General features: G+C 40.7%; 1 protein-coding gene across 1 annotated transcript in view; it reads left to right on the top strand.

Annotated features, from left to right (window-relative positions):
* FER (FER tyrosine kinase) overlaps positions 1-22157 on the top strand; it is a 176119-nt gene that overhangs the window by 132625 nt on the left and 21337 nt on the right. The window contains exon 16 of the mRNA XM_056847980.1: positions 697-820. Within this exon, the coding sequence (XP_056703958.1) occupies positions 697-820 (124 nt within the window). The remainder of the gene's footprint in view (positions 1-696; positions 821-22157) is intronic.

Here is a 22157-nt window from a genome sequence, read left to right as displayed (position 1 = left end):
TCTAAAGGAACTTCTGGGACTGACTAGAATAAAAATGCAAATAACATCTAGACTGGGATTGAAAGTGCCCCTTTAGGTACATCTGAAAGCTCGGGCATGTCCAGTAGGATTTTTGCGCTCCCCACCCCTTTGAAGTACAGACCTCCATACCATATCACAAACTGTTTTTGAAGGTCCCCTTCTGTTTCAAAAAGACTCACTGTGAAGTCTGGCAGGCTGCTTTTTATGAAGCAAAAGCCCTTGTGGGTGCCCAGAGGTAGAAACATGGTGCTGTGGATTCTAATCATTATGCATTATTAAAATACTGTAATAAAAAACTTGTCAGCTACTATCATGTGCATAGTTTTTAATTAGTCCAGGTACTGGCTGTGTCTGCTTTTCATTAAACTCTAGTATATCCCTTTTGTACCTTTAAATCAGAGTTATGCATAGGAGTTGGTAGCATGCTTTCCAAAAGTGCTTCTGCTGTGCAATGTACTGTTTTTACCTTATAGCAAAATAATATTTAAGGAAGCTATGTATTGGTGGAAATACTGTCTTTGCATTTTTCTTTTTTTTTTATCCTAGGCTCAGACAAATTGGTTGAAAAGCACATCTGAAAGTGTAATGCTCTTGTTCAGTCAGGCGTCGCTAATGAGAGATAAATGGGAATATCATCCCTGTCATGTCTCATTGTCTACCTGTCTCTTTTTCTAGGAGGTGATTTCCTCACCTTTTTAAGAAAGAAGAAGGATGAGCTCAAAACCAAACAGCTAGTGAAGTATTCGTTAGATGTTGCTGCTGGCATGGCATATCTTGAATCCAAAAACTGTATTCACAGGTAAGATCAGTGCAAATGTTCCGCACTACAGTTTTGAGTAACTAGATAAATGGGTGTATACATATGCTGTAACATAAATGGATGGCTGAAAAATGCAGTTGACTTCATATATTTTTCAATGTCATGTCTCTTTTCCTAGCCACTACTACTTATGTGAGCTCTTATTTTAATCAGTTGTAAAACAATACGTGTGTATTTCACTGTCAGCTCTTTATGGAGGACAAGTTGTGCTTCCCATTGAGCCATATGTTTAAAATGTAGTGAAAGTTGGTGGCAAGGGATTATGGCCCAGTTAATTAACCAGTAACAGCCCTGTCTGAATCTGAGGCATGGCTGGAAAAGAGATTACCATTTGTTACCTTTTCTTGAAAACCATAAGCATTTTGCAGATCATAACCAACTGTTTAACTCAAGTCTGCTTTTCTTCTGAGATGCAACCTGTATGTATACCTGATATATTACTGTTTTAATGCTGGGCATTCTTATCTCTTTTCCTCCAAAGAGAATGCTGTAATTACTGGATTTCTGCAACGTTTGAAGACATGCCACATTTTTTCCTCCTTAAATTTCTGATTTGATGTGTAACTTTCTTGTTTGGCATGGCATATTTAGGTGAAAATTCAAGTGTTTTGAAAATGCTAATGACTTTTTAAAAAGTTTTGTTTTGTTACTGAAATAATTTTCCTGTACCCCAAAAACCTTTATCTCTTCAGGTTGTAAAAGCTTCCCTGCCTAGTCATTTTGAATTGATGCTTACTTGCCTCTGGCAGTCAAGTGGCAAACTCCATGTTATGTGGTGATCTGTAATTGGATTCAGACATTGACTTTTACTTTATAGAAAACAGCTTTGGGGAGCTGGGCATGAATTAACACTAGGAAAGACACCCATCCCCAGCATTATTTTCCTGATGGACATTTCCCCCATACCCAGGAGTAGCCATGTACATGCAATTTTTACCTACCGGTATCTGCAATTTAAGGCTGACCCCCTCCCCCCCATGCCTGCTTTATAAATAAACCATTGGACAATCTGTCTATGGATCTCAGCAGCAATTTACAAGCCTGTATTTATGAACCTTTTCAGGTTTTAGCATCTCCTGTCTGTACTATAAGGTTCAGTGGTTCTGTATGTTATAAAAAATGTATAACCAAGGTCTGTTTCACATTGTGTAAACTGGTATATTACATTGTGAAAAGAGTTGTGTTTGCACTGGGCTGCGCACACGGTGACCCTGTAGCCATTTCCATGACCAAAGCAGCTTTGATCGTAGTGTTAGATGCTGGCTCACACCATCTACGATATTCTTATGGAGCTCCTCATGACAACATATACTTGCAAAAATAATAAACATGAATCTGAGAACTGTATTGAACACAGTTGCACAACTGCAGTTACTGTTATGCTTTTGCAACTGTAGACCTAGGGAAACCAATTTAAGGAAGTGTTACACCAGTGTTGGCTCTTGTGGCCCTTTCTTACATGCCCAGGGTAATGCTGGTCACCACTTGGGGTCAGGAAGCAATTTTCCTCCAGGCCAGATTAGCCATGGATACTGGAGGGCTTTTTGCCATCTTCTGGGCATGGAATGGGTGTCACTGTGGGTGTCGGGGGGAGGTAGTTGTGAATTTCCTGCATTGAGCAGGGGGTTGGACTAGATGACCCTGGTGGTCCCTTCCAACTCTATGATTCTATGAAATGCTCCATTAGTTATCAGTGTCTTTAATAGAAAATTCATAATTGTCCTGGGAGTGATCCCAGAGTTTGAAATTGGAACTTAGGGCACTTGTGACTGACCCTCAAAGCACCCTGAAATAACTTTTAAAACATCATTTGCACTTTTATTTTTGCATGTCTAGAAGTTTTCCTTTCCTCAGCCTACTGGAGCCCACTGGGTTGGATTCAGACTAAGATGGAAATTTCTGCTGATTCCCCTTTTCTGCTTCATGTTATTCCTAAGGGTCTCCTGTCTCCCCAGAGCAGCATTTTGTGATGATCAATGGGAAGAGTGAGAAAGGGAAGTTCCATTCAGCCTTCAGAAAATTTAGACTCAATCATCCCTTTCCACCAGTGGGCTCTAAAAAAAGGAAGTTGCTACATCATGGTAGCATTATAACATATAGCTATCTAGTTCCATGATCCCAGCTTTCATATTTTTAAAGTAAGTTATCTAGCCCCTTTCATTGTAGAGTTATAAGGGGGAAAGCACAGGCTGCAGCTTTCCCCTTACAATGCCTCAATGAAAAGGGCAAGAGACTTTTTTAACTGAAAGTTTGGAACTAGTACATCCTGCAACATATTGGTATAACATTATAACAATATAGTAATCTAGAATTTTATTTTTAAAGTCCCAAAAAAAGCCCTCCGGAGGTGGTGGTGGGAAATGGCAGTGACAGGGCTGAGACAAAGAAAATGCCACTGAAGTGACCTGCAAAAATGAACACATTCCCATCTATGCAGCATTCAAAGACACTTTGACAGCAGCCTTTCCAAACAGACTGTACACAACACATCACAGCAAAACAGGAAAACATAGAAACAGGACAAATAGAGGAATATTCCTAAAAACATCATTGCTGTGAGTAATTCAAGGTGTAGCAAAACATCCATGTGGAGATGCCCTGGAAAGGTTTTCCTAATAACATTGTCTGACCTTTGTGGTGTATTTTATAGTGTACTATATGAAGGGTTAAATTAGTATGTTTTCTGCCTCAGGTTCTCAGATTGCTCATTTGATGTATTTATTATTCCCCTTTGAAGTACATTTCAGGTTGGGATGCCATAGTTCAAAAAGAACATTTATGAGATGGGACGGTTTCAGATAATAGAAATGGTAAGACAACTAATGAAAAGCCCATACAAAATTTACTCCAGACATAGAAATTTGGGGATTTTTACAGCCTTTTATTGCAGTTTTTCAGATTCACTGTAAATATCCTGGCATAGCCAAAGGGTGAAATAGTTAAATAGGTTTTGCTGTTAAAATATCTTCTTGTCCTTAGAACATACATTAACTGGATACTCTTGATTACATTTGGTTAGCATAGATGTAAGAGCAGAAGATGCTTAGACTGCTTGTTCTCTAAAAGTAGAAGAATGCCTCTGGGTTCATTTTACGCCCCCATGTTTTTCAAATACTCACCCAAACACCACATGGGAGTCTTCAAGGTGCAATTGATGTTGAACTAGAGTACCCTTAAGGCTTCTCATTGACCTAAAAATATGTGTGCATGTGTGTGTTAATTGTAAATTTTCAAGCTGTATCTTGTGCTTTGAAGCACATGGAATGGATTACAGAGTGCACTTTTCATAGTAGTGTCATTTTCCTAGAATCACAGAAAGGTCAATATTATCCTGTTTCATTTAATTTGTTATAAATCCATAGTTATTTGTCACACTGATATTGTACTTATGTGAACTTTTTAATCTCTTAGGTGTGCTTATAATGAGTTGCCAAACATGATCTAATTTCTAACCTATGGCAAAGCATAACTTTACAGAAAAACATTTTATTTTATCTGCTCAGTATGTTTGACATTTTACTTTCTAGATCTTTGCCCTTTCCTCCCATCTCCTACCTCATCTCTCTGCTTGCTCTCTCAGCTTCTTTAGATAAATATTATCTAATGGAGTTTTCCTGTTAATACTGTTCCAGTGGTGCTTAGTTCCTCACCATTTAAGATACTGAGGGAGAAGAATAGCATCCAATCATTAATGAGCAATTTTAATCCTCTGGAGTGAAATTTTCTCTTCCCTCCCCTTCTCCTCCTTATCTTCTCTCTTGAATATGGGGAGTCATTTCTTATATAAATTACATGAACAGGCAGATCTGCTATTATCGTATCTGCCATTTGAGTCATTAAAAAACCCTTTGGCTGCAAAAACGATAATGCGGATCCATGGCTGAATGAAAATATGTTTGCTAAATAAATATATCTTATGGAAGATTCACTTTGCATCATGCATTATGTAGCAACATGAATCATTAAATCATGTTATATTTTCTAAAATAAGTGTGGTAATATAAAACAATAAAACATTTTTTTACTAACTGTTCCTATTTTGTCAGAAGTCAGCTTGTTCAACTGAATCCTGAGAAGTTAAGTGAAGACAGTTCATATAACTGAATAGAGCTGCTGTACAAGGAGTTTTTAAAATATTTCCATATCAGCATTTAAAAAGTGGCAATGAGTTGAGCACAGAGGGAAAGGAAAGACTTTTTCACTCAGCTAGCCCCTCATGCCTTTACCAGTTGGTATCCTAATGATCAAAAACAGACAAGGCTATCTCAGGTATGTGTGGCCCATCCAATTTCACCAACAACTCCTGGTCATGCTACTTGATATGACCACATGGCAGTGTCAGCTTAAGTATATGGCTAATATAAAAGCCTAAAAACATCCCTGATGACTTAGGGTGACCCTGCAGGGTTTTCAGTGCAAGAGGTGGTTTGCCATTGCCTGCCTCCACATCACACCCTTGATATACTGTGGAGATCTCCCATCCAAATACTTGCAAATACTTGCCAGGGTTGAGGCTGAGAGTGTGTGACTGGCCTAAGGTCACCCAGCAAGTTTCTGTGGCAGAGTGGGGATTTGAACCTGGGTTTTCCAGATCCTAGCATGACACCTTAACCACTATACCACTCTGTCTGTCTGTCTGTCTGTCTGTCTGTCTTCCTTCCTTCCTTCCTTCCTTCCTTCCTTCCTTCCTTCCTTCCTTCCTTCCTTCCTTCCTTCCTTCCTTCCTTCCTTCCTTCCTTCCTTCCTTCCTTCCTTCCTTCCTTCTACCATTCTCACTGCTCCACAGGCTGTCTTCTGTGGAACTCCTTTTGCCAGAGAAAAATCTTGACCAGGAAAAACACCTCAGCTCCTTCTTCTTCTCTACTGATGTTAACCCTACTCCTTTGCTCTGTTCATGGACAATTACTCACCACCCTGTGTAGAAATCACCTCCCTCTAGAGAACAGTATTTTCAGACCACTACCCACTATACAAAGGAAAATGGGTCACAAATATTCTAATAATTAAACATTTCAAAAAAATTTTTTTTAAGTATTGCCCTTCAGCCATTGGAAGAAGTTAACCTTTCTTTTCCTTCACTTGGAATTGTTTTTGAGTATTCCTTATGGCCATGTGCCATTTCTTACACATATAGGTCTCATCCTATCTTAGAAAGTTAAACTGTAGAAAATTTCATGTTTTTTTGAGACCACCACCTGCTTATTAAAAAACGTCCCCCCTGTTAACTTTTCTTCTTGTCCTGTTGATTGTGAGCTCCACAATTCATGTGAAAGCATCCTCATAACAAAAGAATCCTTGGGACAAGTTATGTAAATTATGATATGCCCCATATAATTTTATTGGTGAACTCCAGCCCCATGAACTAACTAAATCAACGTCTCTTAATCTGTAGGGAGTTTTTCTCCCTACATCATCTCCTGTGAAGCAGAGGCTGATATTTTTGAGAACACAGTTGAATGCTGGATTATCAGTTCTTATGTCCAACAGACTGATGATATGCGTCTCAACCGCCAACCCTGTTCTTTGCATTCCCGGTAACACTCTTTGTTACTGATCTCCATTTCAGGCAAGATTCAAAAAGAATGTCTAACGGTTACCTTATCTTGTCTCTATTCTGCCCAGCTTTAATCATTCTGTTTTTTTATTAATTCCAGTAAGACATAAACTCTGTCTTTGCTAGTCATTTTATCACCTAGTTTTGTTAAGTCTCCCACCATGACATTAAATGGAAGCTTCCGTTTTTTTTGTCTCCTTACAATATCAGGCTGTGAACCTAAGTCATTCTTGAGTACCAGTTTATATAAGGCAGGGGAATATACCTGATCGCCTATATTATGATGCACCCCCTTTTACCCTCTTTAGTACCCACTCTCTCAGCCTGGCTGTGTATGCTGAGGGAAAGCATTAGCCTGAGTGTATTGTGAGGAGATTCTCCCCCCCCCCACTCCAGTCCCCACCAAATTTTACTTCAGAGAAATTTGACACAAGAGGCTTCTTAATGTTATCAAACAAACCAAGGAACAAACCAAGTATTCACAAGATGGATTTTGGGGGGAAAGGCTGAATTGGAGGGAAACACAAAACCACACACACACATATATATATACATACACACACACAGTTTAGACTGAGCTTACATGTTTCTCAAGTTAAGTTCCTTCGGTTCTTAGTTTACAAGCTTAGTTCTGTTCCTCAGAACCCTCACAGATTCAGTTCCACACTCTCAGATCTGATCCCCAGAACTCCTTTAGGTGTTGTCCCTCTGCCGCCTAGCTATCAGGGAAGGAAGAGACCACTCAGCCTCTATTTTCCAGAGAAACGCAGAAGTATGGTGATTCCCCCTTGAATCACTCTTCCCGTCCTCACTAAGATAAACCTCACTTCTGTGGCAGTTATATCTCAAACATCTCAAACTGTGTTTGGAATAGCTCCTTTCAAGCCTATTCCCTCCTAGTGACTTGAGAAAGGGCCCTTTCCCTCCCTGTCTCCTCCTGTCACTACCCAGGACTTGTTCTCCACCAGCACAGGCCAATACAGAACCCTTAGGTTCTCAGATTACAGACACGCTTCTTCTCAGTCCAGTTACCCAGCTCAGAATCTCTCACAGCCTCCTCTCAAACTGCTTACTAATCTTAGAATCCCCTCTGTCTCTCATAGCTCAGAGTGTCAGCTTTCTTGGTTTCTCAGCTTTTGCTGCAGATTAACCCCTTGTCCATCACAGCCTAGTATTTGTACAAATTACAATTTTACTTGTGGCAGCCAAAATCTGTCAAAAAAATAAAGTTGCCAAAGATAAATATAATGAAGAATTGATTAGAAATAAACACTTACTTTCAGTTTATCTGTTTTAAAAGGTCGACGTTTACGCCTTTTAAAAATAATGGACTGTGCAGTCTATATTCATGGTAAGGTCTTTCATTGGAAGATGACACCATATATCAAGGTAACAGTAACTGATCATGTTCTGTGATTACTTATACACAAAATAATTACATCACATTTTGCTGTCGGGGCGATACTTCCTTGAAGAAAAATGAGCGCACAGTTCAACTACAGGTGAATACTTGCCTCAGCATATTATTTTATTTATTCCAGTTCAAAATGTTTACCAGAGATTAAATAGGTATGAATAATAAGATCTTTTTCTATATATAATCATGTTTTAAAGGTCAGAGAACAGGAGATGGCTAGAGTCATGTGTGATAAAAGATTTACATGCTTTGCATTATTATAAATGTCACATTTCATGGAAGATAACCTTAGTATGAAATACTTTGTCCAGACTCCTTGATTTAATAGATTGTTAGAAAAGATATTCTGGAGCCTAACTGAACACCATCAATTCCTCCTCACATATTATGTGTTAAATTAATTCCAACTAAAATGATGCAACTATTTTTCTTCCTTGTGTTTTTATCACAGTGGAACTTTAGTGAGTTAATTTACACACCTTTCAACTTCACCATTGTCAATTTTTGCTGAATCCTCACAGTTATCAGCCAGGCTTCACCTTGGAATACCACATCAGAATTTTAGCAGTTTCAGAAGAAGAATTTGGTTTTTCCAGTCTGAAAGTGAACACCAAACTGGGTTCCTTCTTGTCCACCATGCTGTTTAACATCTAAATGAATCTGCTGGGAGAGATCATCAGGAGATTTGGTGTGCCACAGATATATGGGTAGCACCCAGCTCCTACTTCTTAACAGTTGAGTGGGTGGGTCTGTGGAAGCCTTAAACAGGGGCTTGGAGAAGGTAATAAGATGGGTGAGGGCCAGTAAGTTGAAGCTTAGTTCAGACAGGACTGAGGTGCTGCTTGCTAATGAGAAAGCTGGGCAAAGACTCAGGAATCAGACTGCCATGGAGGGTTTGTACTCCCCCTGAAGGAACAGGTTCATAGCTTGGGGCTGCTGCTGGGTCTAGGGTTGGAAGCTCAGGTCTCCTCCGTGGCAGGTAATGCCTTTTATCAACTTTGGTTGATACTTCAGCTATAGCCATTCCTCAAAAAACATGTTCTGGCCATGGTGGTCCATGCTCTGGTTACATCTATGTTAGACTACTATAATGTGCTTTATGTGGAGATGCCTTTGAAAATAGTCAGCTCATTCAAAATGTAGCAGCCAAGCTGTTGTCAGGAGTGGTGTAGGATGATCATTTCTGTTCACCCAGGCTTTTAATTAAAGGGTTCATCTTTAATACTATTTTAGTCTAGAAGCTGTTATTTTAATCTGTTAGTGGTCTGTTTTTAGTCTGTGTTTTTATACCAGGCTAGGTTGTTAATGCTGGATTTTAATCAATATCACCTAATGTTTTGTTTTATTTTTTTTTCTTTCATAAGCCACCTTGGGCCAGGGTTCCTAGAGAGGTGCCATACAAATTTTCTAAATAAACAAACAATGAATACAAACTCTCAGATAACATCGCCATCACATTTTCATGAATTTTCAGCACAAGAAGGGAGTTGCCTGTTGACTTTGCTATATGAGCCCTTTTCAGAGGTCTGTGTCATAAGTACTTGGTTGTCTACTACATCTCTGCTTCTGAAAAATCATACTGCTTTTCCAATAAATTGATCAAATGATTGAAGCATTCATGGGTAATAATTGATGCAGGGAGAAACAAATTAGAGCCTAGCTGAATAATTAGCAGACTTGCATGATGTATCTGGTGCTGGCCCATTTCAGACTAAATGATAGCAAACGAATCTGTAAATACTCCCCTATGTAATGTAGTCACTATACATACAGAACTAGCATGCCTCTCTTGTTAAAAAAATACATTTTGTTTGCCCATGTGTAATAACAGAAAAAGTATGTGTTTAGAATTTCTCGGCTCTTTAAAGTAAGACATCCTCTGGTTGTTCTCAAAAAAGCTCTCATTATCATACATGGGATGCCCATAGAGTATCGGATCTAAGTAACAGCTAGGACCAGACCTCTCACTGGTAAACCAAACTGCAGAGTACACAACCCAGGATCATTCATGTGAATGTTAATAAGACACCTGCAGAACAGATTATTGTACCATAAATCACTGGCTACATTCATTTTTAATATTTTTATTTATTTCTTTTTAGTAAATGTTTCTTCCAACTTGCCAGGAACCTTCTCCAGGTAGCTTACAAAATAAAAATAATAAAAAACCAAGCATTAAAAGTTATTAATTGAAACCCAGCATTAGAAGCCCAGCATTAAAAGCCCAGCATAAAAACATAAATAAAAACAGACCACTGACACCTCTGAAGGTGATGGCACAGAGAGCAGGTCTTGTGAGGTAGAGTTTAACTTGCAGGCTGGACAATATGGGAGGAGGCAGTCCTTCAAGTTTAGAGTGCTGTTCTTTTAAAGATACATGGAAGTAGATTGATCAGGACAGTTTGGCAGTCTCAAATTGGGGGACTGAGCCAAATGTTAGCATGAACCAGCCTTTGTACTGGTAAACTCACCTGTGAAACAGAAAACCTTAGGATGAGATCAACATATTTCAGGCACTGTTCCCTTTTGCTCCCCCTTCTTGGTATAGCTTCTGCTCCAGTGGCATGACCAGTCTGGATGCTGTTCATCCTTGAGGATCCACTTAGGGAAGGTTAGCTCATCCTTCCCACTTAGCTCGCATGGTTGCATAATCCAAAGCACCATAAAGAGGTGTGTGTTACAATGGTCCAGCACTTCTACTCCAGATAAAAAGGAAGGGAGGCTGCAGCCAACTGCTCTTCAGGGCCACACCCTCTTCTTGCATCTCTGTAAGGTTGACCAGAAGCCAGCAGTTCTGCCTCACCTAGTCCTGCAGTTAATTGGCACCACATGTGATGCCAACTGTGAACAGACTCTTCTTTAAGTATTATGGCTTTGTCAAAAGGCAGTACTTAGCCATGATATGAGCTTCCCACTTCCCACACTAGCCTGCTCATGTAACAGTAATAATACTTAGCATATATATAGCACTTTCAAGTGTTCAGGGTGGGTTCACGTGCATTATCTTTGTCTTAGGACTTACAGCCCCATATAGTATTTGGGAAGAGAAGTCAGTCAGTAAGTGTGAGTGTCTTGTGTAGTAAATATTCTCTTGTATAGACAATCAGCCTATAACCCATTCAAGAATAGATAGATGCCTCCCACAGCCTCACCGTGTACATCTGACAAGTTTGAAAGTTTCTTTCTCTTTTTGTGTCTTGACATCCCTACAATTGAACCTTGTGGTTTAAAAGTTGTTCCATTCTGATATTTGTAAGCATTTTTTTTTTGTTCTTTCTCAGCAGTTCTTGAATTATTTTAAAGTTGGATGAACTCTGTACTCAAAAAATGTACTGTAGGCAATTTTGTCACTTTGAGAAGAAATGAGCTAGAAGTGACATCTATTTTCAGTTTCTCCATGGTATTGCTATTTAGTAGATGTAGCTTTCTGTGTCTGATTAAAATATTGGTTCATAACAGACATCTACCCTAATCCCATAATACCTTTTGTTAGTATCTTGGAAGAGTTGCACTAATGAAAATCCTTAATCCTTGTTTTCAGCCCCTATGAGCAAGAATGTATCTAGTGAAAGTGACGGCACATCCCCACAGCTAAAATAAAAGCAGTGAACAGCAGAGAAACTTGTAAGATATTTTTAGAAGGCTGAAAAAGTAAGGTTTATCTTGGTTGAGATAATAAGAAACACCAGAGAACTTGTGTAATGTACCAGTACTTTGCCACTACTTGCTCAGTTGTGTTGTTAGCACATGAAATTTCTTTTCTTGTTTGGATAACTGTGCCAGCTGTGAAAACATTCAGGGCTGTAGCAAATGACAAGAGGCACCTTTCTGATTTTATTTCAAACCTCTCAAATGATAGTCATTTCCCCCTCTTTGTATGTCATGGTGACCTCTCTTTCAAATCCACTTCTCAACAATGCCTTTCTCCTATTCTCTTACTTCTGCACCTTTTTCTTATTAACTGTGCTCTACCTTATTTGGTCCTCTCCATCCGACTTACAGCCCAGTGCTGCAGTGCAATTTTAGCTTCTGTAGTGTGTCCCTGGTAGTCAAAGCAGTGTTCAGCACCTCCATAGCCCGCACACGTGCGCCGAATACACTGATACACACGCTACTTCATTCCTGGGCCATTCAAACTCCTCCCTTCATTCTGTCCATTTGTATGCTGCCCTTTTTTCAAGGAGCCGAAAGCACCATACATAGGATGTTCCTAGTTTTTATGACCACAACAGTCCCCTAGGTAAGTTAGGCTGAAAGATAGCTTGGACTGCACAGTTTAGCAGGAATTTAAGCCCAGTTCTTGTTGGTCCAAGGACAACCTCCAATCCATTATGCTACACTGATCCACCCTTATGAAGCTGGCATGAGGAAAACATAGACATAGTAATTCCATTGGCTACTGTTGCAGTGGTACTCAGGTTGGATGTGGACTGAAGTGCAGCATTGGTACAATTGAATTATTGGGCCATTAAATTGTAAGTCTCCAATCAGGAGCAGTGTTGTTTTAACAGCTAAGATTTCATTGGCCAAATAAAATATCAGTATGAACTACTGCACTTAAGAAGCTTTTCCATTACATGTCCGAACAAGGAAAATTTATTTCAAGTCCATATAATATTTCGTTTTCTGAATTTTATTTCATTTCATATTATTTTAAATTTCCTTTTTAAAAAGTTTATCTTTCTACTTTAGTAGTAAATATATGTTAGTATTATGTTCTTGCTTAGTGGTCACACTGTCCGTGTTTATTTTCTTTATGCTACAGTGACAAGAGCCCCGTAGTGCGGAGTGGTAAGCTGCAGTACTGCAGTCAAATGCTCTCCTCAAGACCTGAGTTCGATCCCGACAGAAGTCGGTTTCAGGTAGCTGGCTCAAGGTTGACTCACCCTTCCATCCTTCCTAGGTCAGTAAAATGAGTACCCAGCTTGGGAAAGGCAATGGCAAACCACCCCGTAAACTTAGTCTGCCTAGTAAACGTCATGATGTGACGTCACTTCATGGGTCAGTAATAACCCAGTGCTTGCACAGAGGACTACCTTTACCTTTACAGTGACAAGTATACATGGTCAAAGTTTCATTAAAATCATTAAATGTGACTCCAAATAGGGACTGGTTCTTATGTCACCTGAGGCAAGGCTAGAGCCAAGTTTGGGGAGCTCTTGGCAAAATGCTTTCTGGCACCCCTCACTGGGGCTCTTTGCACTTCAAAAGGCTCTGCTCCATCATCTATATTACAGCCCTTAAAATATCATAACACCTCAATCGCCTCCTCTCCAGGCTAAACTTACTGAGCTCCTTCAACCCTTCCTCATAGGACTTGGTCTCCAGACCCCTTACCATCTTCATTGCTCTCCTCTTGACACGTTCTAGCTTATCAACATCCTTCTTAAACTGTGGTGCCCAAAACTGAGCATAATGCTCTGGTTAGATCTCACTTGGACAAGACTAAAGTGATACCAGCATTTTGTGTGATCTGGACATTATAGTTCTTTTGATGCAGCCAAAAATCACATTTGCCTTTTTAGCTATCACATCACACTACTGATTTCATGTTCAGTGTATGGTCTACTAAGACTCCTAGATCCTTTTTGCATGTACTCCTGCCAAAACAAGTTGTCTCCATCATATAATTGTGCATTTGATTTTTCCTACCTAAATGTAAAACTTTATGTAAACTTTACATTTATCTCTGTTGAAATTCATTTTATTAGATTTAGCCCAGTTTTCCAACCTGTCAAGATCATCCTGTATCCTTGCTCTACTGTATTTGCAACCCCTCCCAATTTAGTATCATCTGCAAATTTAATAAGCATCCTCTTTATTCCTTCATTCAAATCATTTATAAAGATGTTGAATAATACATGTCCCAGAACAGATCCCTGAAACACTCCACTTGTAACTCCTCTCCAGAAGTATGAGGAACCATCCTTCTCCCCTTTGAGTTTTGAAATCCCCCTAACTACATCTTAGAAGTGTAAACCATGGTCCAAAATACCAAGCCTTTCCTGATGACACCATCTATGTAGCCAACTGTTTATTTCCAATATTCTTCTTTCTCTTCTTAAGCAACAGCCTTCAACAGGAAGAACTGATGAAATCACAACCTGTTCTCCCTGGTCCTTCCCCTCATAGTCTCTTTTAATATGCTCTGGGCTATGCTGGCAGTATCATTGGTTTCCACTTGGATGAGCAGGAAGGGATAATAATCTGTGGGCTTAATGAGTCTTTCCTTTCTGTCACATCCTGGATGCATGCACCAGGTAGACAATATACTCTAGAGATGACAAGTCCAGTTGGCACATTTTAGCCTCTACCCCTCTCAGTAGGGAGTCCCCAACTACCACCGTACATCTCCTATATTGGGGAGCAGAAGCTCGAGTCCTCTTATCCACAGGAGCCTGAGAAATTTTCTTTGAACTATGTGGAGCCTGGGAGGAGTAGTCCTTGTCCCAGTGGTCCAAAATCAATATCTATGCAGAGAGTCTGGAACCGATAACTTAGCAATAGAGCCTCAGAATGTCTTGATTTCCCTGCTGCTGTGGGCCACATTCTTCCACATGCCCTCTACCTGTGTTGGGTGCTCCTCCATTTCTTGAGATGCCTTCTCTTCCTCCTCCTTTGGTCCTCTCAAGAGTTCTTCATGTGTTCTGTCCATGAACTCTTCACCTTCCCTTATGAAATAGGGTATGGATAATCATTTCTCAAGTCCTTGTAGCTTCTCCTCCAGTAGGGCTACCAACTTACACTTGCTGCAAATGTAATTGCCATTACCCTCAGGTAAGAAAACAAACATGGCACAGACTTTGTAGATCAGTACCTCATCTCCCTCACCAGCCATGTTGTTTTGATCCATATAGGAAGTTGTTCAGGCTTTCCTGCACTCCCCTATCAACTCCCACACAAAACTCCTATATGCCACCACAGTCTTGGGGGGCTGGCATAAGTCGCCCTACTGCAACGTCCATGCCAGTTTGCACGGCACCAGTGGCGCACACGCCGGTGTAGGGGTAACACCAGCTTCTATGGGCATTCCCCCCCCCCACTTTCAGGATTACACGGCAAGGCACAAGTAGAAAAACTCCCACACAAAACTCCTTGTTTTCTCCTCCTGTTTGATTCTCCGGATTGCGAGCTCACTAGCTTCGTGATGCTATTTATACAGCAGCTATGTAACTGCATACCCTACCCCCAACCAACTCATGTTAGGTGACTCACTTTAATGATCAGACATGGGAAAAAGAGGGGAAATGCACACTAGACAAAACAAGCCTCAATTCACTCAAGGTAGAACCTAACACCAGAACCAAGTAGCCAAGCACAAATTTTGCACAAGAAGCAAGCAGCCAAATCAAACTAAGCACAAGCCACACCCTTAGTATTACCACCTGCTTACTTCTATACAACACAAACCACACCATGGTATTTCCACCTGCTTTACTACCACACAAAATGTCCTGTTTGCTCCTCCAGTTTGCTCGCTCCAGATCCTGTTGTGACAGTGTTGTGAGCCACCACTGGCAGCCTCCTTCTAGAATGGTAACATAGAAATATGCTCAATACATAAAAGCTGCTGGAGGTGAAGAAATAACGGTACCATGTGCCACATGCCTTTACAGTTCCATTACTACTTCCACCTATTACTGGTGCACTGCTGTAGTGCATACCATTTGTTGGTACTTATATGCAGGACAATCAATGGTTGTATTCTACCTCAAGCAGCCAAAAGATTAAGGTCAGCAATTCTTAAAGAAGCCCCTCAAGGTTTAAAAATAGGGGGTGAATGTAAATTATTGGGGTTAGATTCCCCAAGGGAAGATCATCTGCAGCACCTCTGTTTTGATTTGATCTATTAACACAACATAGCACCTTACCTGCTGAATATTGAGAATCTTGGCCTAGCTTGGTGTGATGGATAGGCAACGATCTTGCCCCTTTCTGTCAACTACCGATCCTCTCTTTGCCTGTTTGGTATGTATGCTCAGAGCAGATAACAGCCAATAAGGACCCGTAGCATGCTGGAGGAACCAGATGGGGAAGAGAAGCGGAGAGAAACAAAATCAATTAACTGCCATTTCTAGTTAGATAGGGCTTGAGCCTCCAGAGAGTGTTACTGGAGGAATCCTTTCTTAGGAAACTGTACATGTCTCAGAATCCAGGTAGGTAGGTAGGTAGGTAGGTAGGTAAGGAAGGAAGGAAGGAAGGAAGGAAGGAAGGAAGGAAGGAAGGAAGGAAGGAAGGAAGGAAGGAAGGAAGCTGTTATAGTGAATGCTTAGAAGGTAGGGTTTGTGCCTCTAAGTATCAGAGCCTGGCTTTTAAGGAAAGCCAGCTAATTTATTTAATGCTTTAGGAGATTGTACCTGTCTCAGATTATAGTTTCTGGGGAAAGCTGGGGAAAGATTTTCTGGTTTCTAGGAGGAACGTACACTGATACTGAGGGATTCCTGAAGTTGTGGAAAAGACAAAGATTCACCTCAGGAGTTTTAAAAGCTTTACTGAAAACTGCTGTCTGCACCCAGTATTTGTCAACTGAAATCTTATAAGTGAATGAACCCAGCAAATGCTATGTGCTACATAAATAGTTGCTGCAAGCCTTTCTTCTGAACATCCTTACTCCCCTATACAAGGCTATGAATAAAAATTACTTGGTTCTTCCTCCCCCACCCCTTCACATGTTCTTCATGTGAAGCCCTAGGGAGAGTAAGGCATTTCTCAACCATAACCCAGGCAGTACCAGAGGGAAGAGCTCTAATGCCATCATAACCGTAGAAAAAAGCAACACTGATTAGGCTGTGGTAAGTTCGCTCATGTGTATTTAAATAACTGTATTTAGAAGCCACATGACTTCATTCTGTCAGGTGGACATTGGGATAGAGACCATATTAGTCCAACTTCACATCATGCTGCTTCCACTCTAACACCATTTAAAACCTCAACCTTCACACCTGTTCCCTCCATAATAGGGAAGAAGCTGTTGTCTGGCATGTCTGCCAATCCCACCTGCCTGGGCCACCATGTTTTTTCCTTGCTTGCTGTCCAGTTATATGGTCATGCTACCTGCTTTCTGGATTACACATTATCCTTCAGCCTACCAACTCTGATAGCATGAGTGAGATATTAAAGTAGAAACTGGTTTCTGCAGTTGGATCAGCAATTTTTCTTGTACAGGTGGCTTGCGCAAAAAGCTTGCACAAGGAAATCATTTGCTTTTGAGTAGGGCTTTTTTTGGGGGGGATATATTGCACTTTTCAACTCAGATTCCTATATTTGCTTTAGAGTTTCCACTGTGTTTATGCAACACAGCATGGTTGGATAACGAAGAAATAATCTGCAAAGACGACAAATTGGAATTAGATAAAAGTAAATGCTTATGTAAAAGATAAACTCTCGGTTGAGTGCATAAAAGAAAATGTGCATTTCCCCCTGTTGAACAATTAGTTTCATATGGGAGCATTTATTACTGATCTTAAAGAAGCTGATAGTTTCACTTTGGCCTTATCAAGAGACATTCAAAAAAGCTAACTTTGCTAGAGGGAAAATGTGACTTGAAAAAATGAAAAGAATGTAGTAATCTCCCACTGTTTGACTATGCTGTGACACAGCAGGCATCTGATAGGACATCTAGACTAAGAGAACATTCTTAGTTATATTATATCTTACTCATTCCCAAATATTTAAATTAACAGTCAGCTCTCATGAAATTATGCTTGTTTGCAGGATCCGAGTCTAAAGACCATAATTTCCCTGCAGAATTATACTTGGAGGAGGTATAAGAAATGAGCTCTAGCCTCCAATGAAGGAAACTTAGCTTCCTTGCTAAATGGATTATTCCATTGATAGATAAGTTTATATAGTTAGATGTTCCCAGTGTTTCATCACTATTTGGCCCTTTGTCCTCAGCATAGAGCTATCATTAGTTGCTCCCTATTTATCTGAAGTCCTGTCGGATACTTCAAAAATCATTCAACAGTGTTAACGTTTCTTTCCTCCATTGATTCTTCTCTTCCCTAGATTAATGATAACTAATTTCTATAGCAGTTGTATGCACATTTTTATTTTTATAATGAAAAATACTTTGAGTATAGGAAGAAGGGGAACTATTTCGTAATTGTGGAGGTGTAAAAGAAGGTAAAGATATACTAAATATACATGATTGAATCCCTATACAGTGTTTTTCAGACCTGTCAAACAATTATTGCCACAGTAAAGATTATTTTAAATGGGAAGTACAAACAAAGACTCAGACCCAGAGATTAGCGGCTAAATTCCTTGCATTCTGGTAGTGGCTGATGACACCTCATTACTTGAAATCCCACCAAGGTCCGTGATAGCCCCGGTTCCTGTAAGCTTTTCTGTCATACTATCTGATGCAGACTATTAACTAGCACACCTAGTTCAGCTGTGGGGAAAGTCTGGGGAGCAATAGCGGTTGAAATTTCCATCACTTCCTGGAGTACTGCTAACACCAACAATTCTGCAGTGGCCCATCAGTGTTTACGGATAGTGGGGCAGTGCCATATAGCCACACCTGCCCTTCCTGATGCCACCATGGCTGCCTGAGATTTGAGATGTGCAGCAAACTTTTGAGATAGGCATTGGAGATGTATTGGTGGCAGTGTGGGGAGGCAGAGCCTGCAGGGTTGTACTTGCTCCTTATTGCCTAACACATGGTGCAAGGGGGCTTGAGTGGCTAGTGCTACATTTTAAACATTACTGCCATTACTGCACAGTTATCTGGCCCCTTATTTATTCTCCACTTTTCTTCTGTCAGTGGGATTTAAGACAGCATATATAAGGGCCTTATAAGGTGTCTCATCTAGGCACTGAGCAGGCTCATCCATGTGTGGTTTTATTTGCTGTATCGTGACTTCCAGACATACCCTGGAACCTTGTTATTGTGTTACGTTGATCTTACTGATCCGTATACAGGCACATGGGGGGTGAGGATGGAGCAATAAATGTCAGTAGGCTTTGCTGGTGTTCTGAAGTTTATGTAGTCTTATATACATTAACATAAGACAAATGAAAGATGGCAGTTGATGGTGGTACCTCTGGTTGAGGGTAGGTCCTCTGTTGATCATTAGATCTTGAAAAATGCTCAGTCTGATGGCTGATGCGGTATCTTCCTAAAACACACATACATTCCTCTGTACAGGATCTCTATACCATATATACACAGAAAACATATTGTAAGAATTATAGTTATGATGGATACTTGGAAAATGTCCAGTTTTAAAGCAACTGTTCCCTTTGTTTTTTAGACTAGATAACTCACAGTGGGTAGCCGTGTTAGACTGTCTGCAGTAGTAGAAAAGGGCAAGAGTCCAGTAGCACCTTAAAGACTAACAAAAATATTTTCTGGTAGGGTATGAGCTTTCGTGAGCCACAGGTATCTGAAGAAGTGAGCTGTGGCTCACGAAAGCTCATACCCTACCAGAAAATATTTTTGTTAGTCTTTACGGTGCTACTGGACTCTTTCCCTTTTTTAGACTAGGGTAGCTAAATCTGAAGCCCAGAATAGGCACTATGTTGAAGGTCCCTCCCAGAATGATACATATATTTGTTGGGGGTGGGCTATAGCAAATGTCTGCTATTGATGATATCAATATCTCTAATTTGCAACATGACCAAATCTGTGGATACTTAAATCCAGAGATTGAAGCCATGAACAGACGAGACAGTTCTTTCTACAAACTGGAAAAAAGGCCCCAGGTTTGCAAAAGAAAAAAAAAATCTGAAATCTAAAAAAAAATTACTTGGGGAGGTGTAAAAGTGGGAGGAAGGTCACGGCGGAGGGACAAGACTTTATCTGCAAAAAAGCTCACAAATGCCTCACAGCCGATACCCGATTTACTATTGTTTTGAGAATCTCCTGACAGGGTATAAGTGACCAAATTACCCTAAATAATTGAGCCAGGCAAGAGCTTGTGGACGCAATGGAAGAAACAATACCTGTAGTTTTGAGAAACAAATGCCCTCAGTGCCCATTGCTAGGCAACCACAACAGTGTTGCCAGCCTTCAAGCCTTGGTTTTTTTCAGTATAAGGCAGGGGGAGGAGGCAGGTCCCCTTCCAGGGCTGATTTTGCCTTTGAGAGAGTATTCATTGGGGCCAGGCCCTCCAGCAGGCATCAGGTGACTTTCTAACACATTACTTGCATGACTTAACCAGGACTGGCTTCTTGCTGCTGTTCAACAGCAGCCACCCTACAAAAGCCAGTGTGGTGTAGTGGTTAAAGTTTCAAACTAGAATCTGGAAGAGCCATGTTCAAATCACCACTCTACTATGGAAGCTTACCGGGTGACATTGGGCCTCTTACACATTTTAAGCCTAACCTACCTCACGTTGTTGTGAGGATAAAATATAGGAGAGAATGATGGAAGCTGCTTTGGGTCACTATTGTGGACAAAGGCAGGGTATAAATGAAGTAAATAAACAATAAAGATAGCTGAAGATAGGGGGCAGATAAACAGTAGGTTGTTGATGGGTGTGAAGGAAAGAAGGAAGCAGGGAAAGGTTCTTTGGGGATTGCCGGGGAGAGGGGGAAAGGTAATAGTATGGAGTAGGGGATACAGGAGAAAATGAAGTGACCCCCCTTTCCTTATGGGTTCTTCACTACACAATCAGCAACCAGTGCCACACATCTGGGCTGTATTTTTCCTTTGTAGAGGCTGCCAGGGGGGGGAGGGAAAGCTGAAGACGGAGCAGATAAAAGAAGGTTGGCTGGTAGGTGGGAAGGAGAGAGGAAGCAGGAAAAGGAGATATTTGGGGGGTTTTCAGGGAAGGGAAAGAGAAAATAGTGAGGGGGTAAAAATGAGATGCACCATTGCAAGTCCCCCACTTGTCATTTATATTGAATTTTCAACATGGACTTGTATCCAGAGACTGGAGCTACTTGAATCCAGAGACTGGAGCCATGAACATACAACAAAGATTGTTTGACAAACTTGAGAGAGGCCCCAGGTTTGCAGAAGAATCTGAGGGTTAATACAAGCAATGTCCTCTGCGATCTCTGTGGCCATTGTGAAGGTTGCTCAGCAGCCACAACAATACTGACATCCTTCAGTCTTTGGTTTCTGTCAGCAAATAGTAGAGGGGAGAGCCCTTTCCCTGGGTTATTTTGGCCTCCCAGTCCACCCCAACTCCTTCTACCTTTTGCTGTGGAGGGAGGACTTATTGGCCCAGCCACAACCACTGAGCAACTTGCTGCCATGCAATTTTCTTGATTCTCCCAGGTGCAGTGGTAGCTACCAAATAACTTGGCTGGACCCAGTAGCATCCTTCACATAACTTGCACAACTTGGCTGGGCCCAGCAGTAGCCAACTCACAATTCACCTGAGTGACTTGCTACCATACAATGTTTGCAACTGGGCCAGGCTTCTTCCCAGGGAGAGGCTGCCAGGGGGAGGGAAGGAAAGAAAGCTGAAGGCCAGTGTTTTATAATGGTTAGAGTGTCAGGCTAGGATCTAGGAGTCCCAGGTTCAAATTACCACACTGCCATCGAAGCTTGCTGGGTGACCTTGGGTCACCACATCTACCACTTGGGATCAAACCTACCACATGGGGTCAATGTGAGGACAAAATGAAGGAGAGGAGAATGATGTAAGCTGCTTTGGGTCCTCACTAAGGAGAAAGGTAGGTATAAATGAAACAGTAACTAAAGCAGAAGACTGGGGGCAGATAAAAGAAAGGTTTGCTGGTGAGTGGGAAGGAGAGAAGCAAGCAAGGAAAGAAGAAAATATATGGGAGCTGCCAAGAATAGAGAAAAACAGTAGTAGTGCTGGGAATGCTGTACAGGAGCAAACAAAGTGACCTCCCAGAAATCCTTTCAGGTCCCCTGTTTGTAACTATATAAGTTACTGAGTCATACAAAGACCTTGACATAAAAAATATTACAATTTAATGCAGATTTTTTTTTGTAGGTGTACATTTTGAGTATTCCTAATAAAGGTCTCTTACCATTATTTCTTCTTTGCACTTTTACACATTATAGAACTGCTCTACTCTGATATCGTTTTTCTTCCCCCGTTTTCAATATGTCTTTCCCCACAGCCATGATTTTTAACTTCCTCAACTAGTTAAAGATGACTGCATTCAGAATATCTTGTGTATCCATCATCACAACTTTCCATTCCTCTTGTGTTCACTGATCAGTTTTTATACCATATGAGTATGACAGTGACAGCATAGTATTTATTTCCTCAGATCCACATGACAGGAGCCATGAACTGTCTTTCAACATAACCTACCTTAAAGGTTTGTTGTGATGATAAAATGAAGGCGAGGATACAGTGAAGGACGAGTGAATTGTCCTGAGCACCTCAGGGTACGGGTGAGATAACAATATG

Source organism: Euleptes europaea, chromosome 4, assembly GCF_029931775.1.
Source record: "Euleptes europaea isolate rEulEur1 chromosome 4, rEulEur1.hap1, whole genome shotgun sequence".
Lineage (NCBI taxonomy): Eukaryota > Metazoa > Chordata > Lepidosauria > Squamata > Sphaerodactylidae > Euleptes > Euleptes europaea.
This window is presented reverse-complemented; position numbering and strand designations above follow the sequence as displayed.